Below are 8,587 nucleotides of genomic sequence, written 5' to 3'. Positions count from 1 at the left end.
CCTAGTTGAAGCAAGATTTGATCCCAATTATCCACTACCATAAGCCAAAGACCCTATCAAGCAAGTCATCATCAATTGGTAATTATTATAGTATACATTTCCTATGTGTTTATAATGATGTATTTATAGGATTTATAAGAGTTTTGTAATGCATTCAAGCAGTGGTAGAGTCAAGAAAATGTGATAGGGAGGAGAAATAGGGTTTGGGGAAAATTGGTCCGAGAAGATTTGGGTCTATTGTAGATTTTTGAAAGAAATAATAATATTATATATATTTTTTTAAATTAGGAGAATTGGAGAAGGAGCCTTAAAGAGTGACCCTTTACAATTCTAGTTGAAAATTTTTGAGGGGTGGGGGCAAGGACCCACTACATTATATTTTTAATTCAGCCTCCACTACATCCTTATCAACCAAGATGACTTGGGTGGAATTGGAATTGTCAATTCCACGAACCCTCAAATTCTGCCGTTTGGATGTAATTTTTGCCATCATAGGAGGTTGCAACAAGGGGATTCAAATTCCATTTCACTTCCAATTACACAAATTTCTCATAATTTGTTGATAAGATTCCTTGCCATTGCCAACAAGAAAAGTGTTTTGATAAGTCGAGGACCATGGTGAGCCATAGGTGTTCACCGTTAGATCTGCAATTCTTTAATTCGAATTCATAGTTTCATCGAGAAAGAAGCAAAAACAGAAGGAAAGCCAAGCGAAATTTCATGGACGATCAGTTTCATAAAGAATGAAACCAATGGTGTTTTGATTCATGAGTAAACGAACTCTCATTCGACCTCGTTCTGGCGGGAAAGTATTCCTGAAGCCCATAATACCCATACAAAAAGGCCCTTCACTCACGGTCTCCTACACTCTCCCCTCATAACCTCCGATACGAGTCCCCCTCCCCTTCTCTGCTCTCTGAAAACCCTCCATTTTCCCTCTGCTCATCGCCTTCTCCCGGCCTTCGTTCAACACTTGACGTTCTAAGCACTATCTTAGAATATTTTCCTCGCATCGTACGTTTCTTTCCCTTCCAAAGAGTAGGGTTTCTTGTCCTAGGGCATTCAACTAACTTCTCAGTCTACAGATAGATTTAGTTCGTCTTGTTAAAGTTTTTGCAGGTTGCTCGATTAAATTCCGCGGGAGTCAGGGGTTTTGATTAGTCAGCCTACGAGTTTGGTGAAGTCGTTTGGCTTTGTCAAAATGGCGGATGCGTTCGAGGAAGAAGGGGAACCGACGGTATCAATCCATGAGTACCTTAACGAAGTTGAAGAGCAGGAGTTGGTATGATTCCTTCCCCCTATTTGGCATCCAGGGTTTTGTTTTGAGTGTGGAAATTTCGGATTTCCTCTGATGTTAATGCTGCTTTCTCTCCGGTGTTGTGATGGGTTTTCCTGCAACTGTAATATTCACCTTCTTTGGTTTTTGCGCCTACTCACATTTATCTCTTTGTGTTAATTTTGTTTATGTTTCAACTGAAAGGAAGCTGATTTGGTTTTGGGAGGGGATGAAGGCAAGGAATGCACCTATGAAAAGGGTTATATGAAGAGGCAGGCGATTTTCTCATGCTTGACCTGTACTCCAGACGGAAATGCTGGGGTCTGCACAGCATGTAGCTTATCTTGCCATGACGGTCATGAGGTATAACATGGATGTACTTTTTTTTCTACTAATTTAGTGATTTTGGGAATGCGGTCAATTTGCTTAGATAACGTATTAAGCATTCAATATCATCTGTACGAGTTGCCCATCATTAGGTCTAATATTGGGGCTATAGATTTTATACTTTAGGGAGATCATTGACATTGATTAACATTCTCAAAATGTATGACTATTGCATTGTCAAAAAATTAAATATGTCCTAATTCATGCACCTGAAACTTCAGTATTTTTCTTAAGCATTCAATGAGTATATGGACGTGGGAATCAGAATCCAATGTCTGCCCAAGGAATCTAACGCAGTGCAAAAATGTATGGGTTTGGGGATAGATCATAACATATTATAGTACTTTCATATATGTGTTATTTTGTATGAATATGTGTATGTATTTATACCTATGCTTGTGTGTTTTAAGGTTTTTAGACATATGTTAACTAGAATTGATAGATGGTTTCAGTTCTGTCCTCTTTTGGTTCCAAGCAACTGTTCTTTCCCTAGTTTCCGCAGGGCATTTCTTTTCTTGATCATATTATATGTTATAATTCTATACTGAACTTACCATTAGTGACAATTATTTCCTGCTGGTACTTGGTGAAGGTTGTTGAGTTGTGGACTAAGAGAAACTTCCGGTGTGACTGTGGAAATTCAAAATTTGGGGTGTTCTTCTGCAAGCTTTTCCCAAACAAGGATCCAGAAAATTCAGAGAATTCATACAACCATAACTTCAAAGGTGCCTATTGCACTTGTGGTCGTCCATATCCTGATCCAGATGCTAATGAACAGGTGGAGATGATACAATGTTGCATCTGCGAGGATTGGTTTCATGAGAACCATATTGCCCTTGATTCTAATGAAACTTCTGAAGAGGTTTGTTGGCTATTAATTCTTGCAACTGGATCATATGGAGTCTGGACTCTGTTTTTGGTTAAGCTGCAGCCTGGTTGTTAGATGCTCCCTTTCTTTTATACTTTTCATATTTTCTTCTGGTTAGTCCTTGTGAGGGTTCTATACCGCATATTAGATAGTATGATTCAAACCACATATCAGATAGTATGATTCAATGCCATCTTTTCCTGTGGTAAAGTAGAAGCTCATCTTGGGTGTCTAACTGGTAAGGGGCTTGGTGGATGCAGCTGATGCTCAAAATTACGTTAAAAGATTTCCCTAAATGTCTGGCTAGCCCATAAACCATGATAGATGTATTTGTTAAACTTAGGCTATATCTTATTGTTATCCGGATATGGCAAGCACATGGCTGGATGCAGTATCAGATAAGAAACTTATACTGAAAATTGAAGTATTCGATGCAATACAGCAACCTTGTACAGGTATCTGGGTATCATAGGCTATGACCCTTTTGTAATCGTTTTTTTTGGGAGTTGACGAGACTATAGAGAAGAAAGGCAGTGTGGGACATGATCTCTTTTGTAATCATTTAGATGGTTTGGGATGAGGCAGACATCTGAATTTTTTAAAATAAATTTAATCCTAGTGAGATAATTAAAAGAAAGGCAATGGGTACCATATACCCATGGTTGGCAAATGGGAATATGCAAAATAGTCAAGTGAGTACTCCTTTTTTTGTAGCTTAAAATCTGGTAGTAAACGTGTCACTATCTTAGCATATTTACTTTTTGTATATTCCCATTGTACCTTATTCTTTGATAAACATATACTCCCATCGTATCTTGCACAGTGCCTTAGCATATATTGGTGCTGTACTGCTGTTGCAATCATCATTTGATACATATAAAACAAAATCACACTTCTCAATGCACACACACACACTTGGGCAATGACCTTATATGAGTTAATCAGTTAGAAGGGATGGACAATGTCATTTTCTTGTTTTTTTTCATGCCTATCATTTATGGCATCTCAGAAGGTCTGAGTTGATGTTCTATCTATCAGACAAATCACAAAGAGGCATATAATTTATGTTGTTAAATAAATGGTGCAAAGCTAATGATTCCCATGATTAATTGATTATCATTATTTCTTCAATATTGTATGGGAAATCATAATGTAGAGTTTACAACAATTTGTTCGTTAGATACGAAGTTATGTTTTATGTTTAATTAGCATTTACAATAATTTCTATGTTTATGATGTTTTCATAATTGAGAATCAGCCTTTGCATTGTTTCTTTATTTCTTCAATTAGTTTATATTCTGACAGTGTAATATTATTATCTGCATTTTTTGCTTGTTCCAAAGATTCCAAGAGATGAGGAAGGAGAACCTTTATATGAGGATTTCATCTGTCAGGCATGTGCTGTTATCTGTTCTTTCTTGACTCTTTATCCTCCTAGCTTTTGGGCACAAGCTAGGCAGAGTGATTCTACAGTAAATACTAACAAAGAGGGAAATACTTTGGGAAATATGTCCTCTGGGAAGATTGAGGATGAGACTTCTTCTCAGTCAATAGAAAAGGGTTCTGCAATTCCACCTGTTTCTGGAAGTTTATCAGGTCAAAAAGATTTATTTCTTGGAGAAGCATCTGATGAAAATAGAATCGTACACCAGTGTGCCCAGAATACTGATTTAAGTCCCAAATGCATTATTGGAATAGATCTGCGGGGGCCTGAAGTGGCTTTAGAGAAAAATAAACCAATGTTTCTTTCTAAAAATTGGAGAGATCTTCTGTGCAGGTGTGTTACTTGTAAGGAATTCTACATCCAGAAGGGCATTGGCTATCTAATTGATAGGGAGGACACAATTATGGAATATGAGAAAATTGCAAAGCAAAAGAGGGAGGAGAAATTACAGCAACAGGAAGGAGTTGATTTAAATTTCCTCAATAAGTTAGGCCATGCTGAGAAGATGGAGGTTCTGAGTGGCATTGCAGATATGAAGAATGAACTCCGATCCTTCCTGGTATGCCCTTTTTTGTCCAAAATTCCCATGCTCTGGTTCAGATTCTTCCTGTATTCTTATTTAGCATGTGAAGTTGCAATTGGAAGGCAGAATTTTATATCATTCTATTTAACGGTATATAGTATGCTGATTTAATATGGTTTATGCAGGAGTCCTTTGACTCATCAAAGCCAGTCACATCTGCTGATGTCCACCAGGTGTTTGAAAATCTTGCAAAGAAACGCAGGCGTTTACCGTAAGTGATTTCCTGGTTCCTTTGTTGTATTACATGTCAACTGTAGTGGCTTTGGGACTCAATCCAAGTGCAGGAACATTCAGAATGCATGTATAGTTGTAGAATGTTCAGGGAGAGAGTTTAACTTGTACTACCATAATCTATGAAATATTTAGGCTTTTATTCACATTTAAGATTTCAGCGGCAGTGTCTATTAATTTTATTGCTAAAAATATACTTTTTATGGGAGCCTATTAGCTTGTTGTTCATTCGGTGATGCTTTCTGATCCAGATCATGGGATCATAGGTTTGGTCTCAATTTACCTGTCATGAGGGAGGAGCATTTTACTCTTTCTGATGAAAATGATTGTTCTTGAATGTTGAATTGTAGTTTAGTTGGTAAATGGTTACAAAACTACTTTTTGGCAAGGCTAGGGCCTAAGTCGTAGGAGATTGGACTCTGTCCTCACAAAACAGTGCTCACACCGTACTCACATCCACTTGCATCTGTGCATTGGGAATATCTCCCCATGAATAAAAACATACAAGTCCGAAGATATTCCCAATACACGGTTGCAAGTGGCTGTGAGGACGGTGTCAGCACCATTTTTGTGAGTAGCTGATTAACTGATGAAAATGATTGTTCTTGAATGTTGAATTGTAGTTTAGTTGGTAAATGGTTACAAAACTACTTTTTGGCAAGGCTAGGGCCTAAGTCGTAGGAGATTGGACTCTGTCCTCACAAAACGGTGCTCACACCGTACTCACATCCACTTGCATCTGTGCATTGGGAATATCTCCCCATGAATAAAAACATACAAGTCCGAAGATATTCCCAATACACGGTTGCAAGTGGCTGTGAGGACGGTGTCAGCACCATTTTTGTGAGTAGCTGATTAACTGATAGAACAATAATGGGTAGTAAGGTCCACCTATAAGAACATTAGTGGCATAGATTTATCCAGTCAACATTCTAAATGGACATTGGCATAGAATCAATGATAAAATTATAGGCCAGTAATTAAGCATTTATGTAAGGGAGTTGCACTGCATATGATAGTGTAAGGGAGTCCTTTCATCCTTTGTATTGCTGTTTGATGTGTCAATGGTTTTAGTGTGTCAGGTAATCTTACCCTGTATCTTGTATGTACATATCGTATTTAATACTATTCTTTTTCAATAGATTGAAAAAACGACATTTTATCTTGTTTTAGTCTTTTAGCAAGTATCTTAGTGCCTTGGTGGTAGTACTTGTACTATGCAATGCCAGGTCAATAAAATGAAAGAGGCCTCATGCAAGTTCTATGTGTTCTGTCTCTTCCTGGGAAAAATCAGGGTTTTTGTGCATGGGCCGATGAGGCTTTTATGGTTCCCAATGGTTTGGGTGATCTCTAGAGGGCACTATTGTTAGACGGTTAGACCTAGATTGGATGTAAAATCAGAAAGCTTACTGGATCTCTGATTTTACTGGAGAGTGGTGGTTCAGCCTGTAAAGATCTGTCTAAAGATTTACCAATCAAAAAAAGTCAAAAGATTGGTACCCAGAAAGTTCACCGGTTACCAGTTCAGCATTTGGATCATTTGATCTGTTCCAGGTCTGACAACATTGCTATAGGGTGTCTAGACATGGTGGATTTGAGATTTATTAATTTCTTAAATTTTAGGCCCAGAGGGGAAGATTCAGTTTGATATGAAATTTCAATATTCAGAGAACCCGAGTGGGAATAGAACCAGGAAAGGGAGAGGTTAATGTGTCAGTGGTTCAGCCAGGTTCAAATTGGAGGTCAAATTGTCATGTGGCACATATGCATATAAACTACGGGTCATATAAATACTATATATAATATATTTTATATCATACTTAATTGTGGTGGATGGATGGCAAGTTAGTTTTTAAAGTAAATGACCAGGGTTCAATCTTTTGAACTCACATTTTCTTTAAAATATGTGTAATAAAGTAATACATACAACAAAAAACTCGTTAATTAATACAAATAAAGAAATGGACTAATGGTAATTGATCTAAACACATAAATAAGAGGTTATGGGTTCAAGTCTTGCCACAAGCATTTTGAAATTCTGTTTATTTAATGGCTGGGGCTGTTTCGTGAAACTGGGATTGGTTCACCGGTTCAGTTAACCCCGTGAGCAGCTGGTTTGACCTTTTTGGATATGACTGAACTGGCCAAAGGCCTGGATCATGGTTCAACTGATCTGACTGACCAGTCAGGTCCGGTTTCCTAAACACTGAAATTTGGGTTAACTTTATTTTTTTAATGCTTTTGTTGTTCATAGTCAGTCTTCTAAAATTTTCCTGTAATTTTATTTTTGTAAAAGTTGTATTAATAAGACTCGCTATTCATGGTAATTCTTGTAATTACTATTGTAAGTAAAAACGTTATTTACTATTTATAATAACTTATAGTACTTTAATTATGTCTTTTAGATCTTTAGAAGCTTTGGAAAGTCTTGATAGTTTTTGATGGGGACTTCTTGCATGTTGTTCTAGTCCATAAAGTTGTCTTACAAAAGTTTTTATTCTTCTAGGACACAAAATAAGTAATTGGAATTTGGTGATTTTGTGGTGTATTCCCCCCTTTCTCCCTACTAGCATCCAAATGCATTTTTGTCTATTTTTCTTCTCCAAGGGCATGCATCAAATCTCAAACTGACGTCTGAATCTTGTCCATTCTTATTGGATTCATCACTGGATGTTCTTGCTTGATCTATCTTCAAGCATGAGATGTTTTGAGAAACCAACACAAGTTTAACGTAAACCCCAAATGCATTAGAGATTTGGTTAAAGAGAAATGTTGTCAAAGTACAAAAAGGATGATTTCCACTTTGGATTAGTCTCTGAAAAGAAAGAAACAAAGAATGTAATTTTTTGGTACAATCGGGATGAAATGACAGATGACAATTTTGTTGTAAGATCTTGGGTCTTTTTTTATCCAAATCAATGAATTTATGCTTCTCCAAGATCAGTCCAGGCTATTTTTGGAGGTTTGGTGGGTTTAAGACTTTAAGGACTAAATAAAAGAGGCGAGCTTTTATTTGTCCAGCAACGTCATATCTGGTCGGGAATTCTTGGAGGTTGAGGATGGATTTTGTCCAGCAACGTGCATGGTTGTGACATCAAGATATGGAGTAATGGGCAATAAGATTTTGATGAGGCTCTTCTTGACTAACAAGAGAATATACTTTACAAACTGATGGCAAATGTTACATCGCCAGGATCTGGAACGGACGGTGTTGAAAACTTCACTCAAACCCAGCAAGAACTGGTAAACACGTTCTCGTTCCCTTTCACCGGTAAGATCTCTTGTTGCGCCATAGGTGCATGCTCCACAGGTGCAGCCAGCTCGGAATTCTAGAGTAAACCGCTAATTCATCTCAGGTTAACTTAAACTTAGTGTAATAGACAACCATAGATAGATTTTCTTGTCGAAGAACTAATTTTCATTTGAGATGAAGGATTCAGGGAGCATGTCCTAGTGGGAGTCTTTCTTCAAGATCCAATCAAATATCACAAACATGTACTATCTACATACACTACACTTTCATGTAGATTTCTTGCTAGACAATTAAAAATCCATGATACTACCATTGAGTTGCACTTGATCCACATCTGCTCCTCATTGATAAATCTCTTGGGTTTCTAGATCGAGCGATTCATGAAACCAAACTTGTTTTTCGCACAGAGAACAATTTTCGTCGCTCTTTTCCATGTCACATAATTGTTTCCATTGAGTGGATAGGAAACCAGGACTGCACCTGGGTTATCCGACGGGTGCAAGTAGTAACGTTCACTGACAGGCACAGGATATTCCTATTCCCTC

General features: G+C 37.5%; 1 protein-coding gene across 4 annotated transcripts; it reads left to right on the top strand.

Moving 5' to 3' along the window:
• The first annotated feature begins 334 nt into the window (after positions 1–334).
• On the top strand, positions 335–5,000 carry LOC104604001 (PHD finger protein-like protein). Of its 4 annotated transcripts, none has more exons than XM_010268205.3 (6): positions 335–1,038; positions 1,111–1,282; positions 1,481–1,639; positions 2,256–2,525; positions 3,875–4,534; positions 4,684–5,000. In XM_010268205.3, exons 2-6 carry the CDS (start codon positions 1,202–1,204, stop codon positions 4,771–4,773), a joined length of 1,260 nt encoding a protein of 419 aa, XP_010266507.1. In that variant the 5' UTR covers positions 335–1,038; positions 1,111–1,201; the 3' UTR covers positions 4,774–5,000. The 4 variants fall into 4 exon arrangements, with proteins under 4 accessions (XP_010266507.1, XP_010266506.1, XP_010266505.1 ...); XM_010268204.3 differs by having other exon boundaries at positions 337–1,038; positions 1,120–1,282; XM_010268203.3 differs by having other exon boundaries at positions 625–1,014; positions 1,120–1,282.
• The last annotated feature ends 3,587 nt before the right edge of the window (positions 5,001–8,587 follow it).

Source organism: Nelumbo nucifera, chromosome 3, assembly GCF_055504915.1.
Source record: "Nelumbo nucifera cultivar China Antique chromosome 3, China Antique-T2T, whole genome shotgun sequence".
Lineage (NCBI taxonomy): Eukaryota > Viridiplantae > Streptophyta > Magnoliopsida > Proteales > Nelumbonaceae > Nelumbo > Nelumbo nucifera.
Note: the sequence above shows the minus strand (reverse complement) of the source record. Positions and strands in the feature narration are given on the sequence as shown.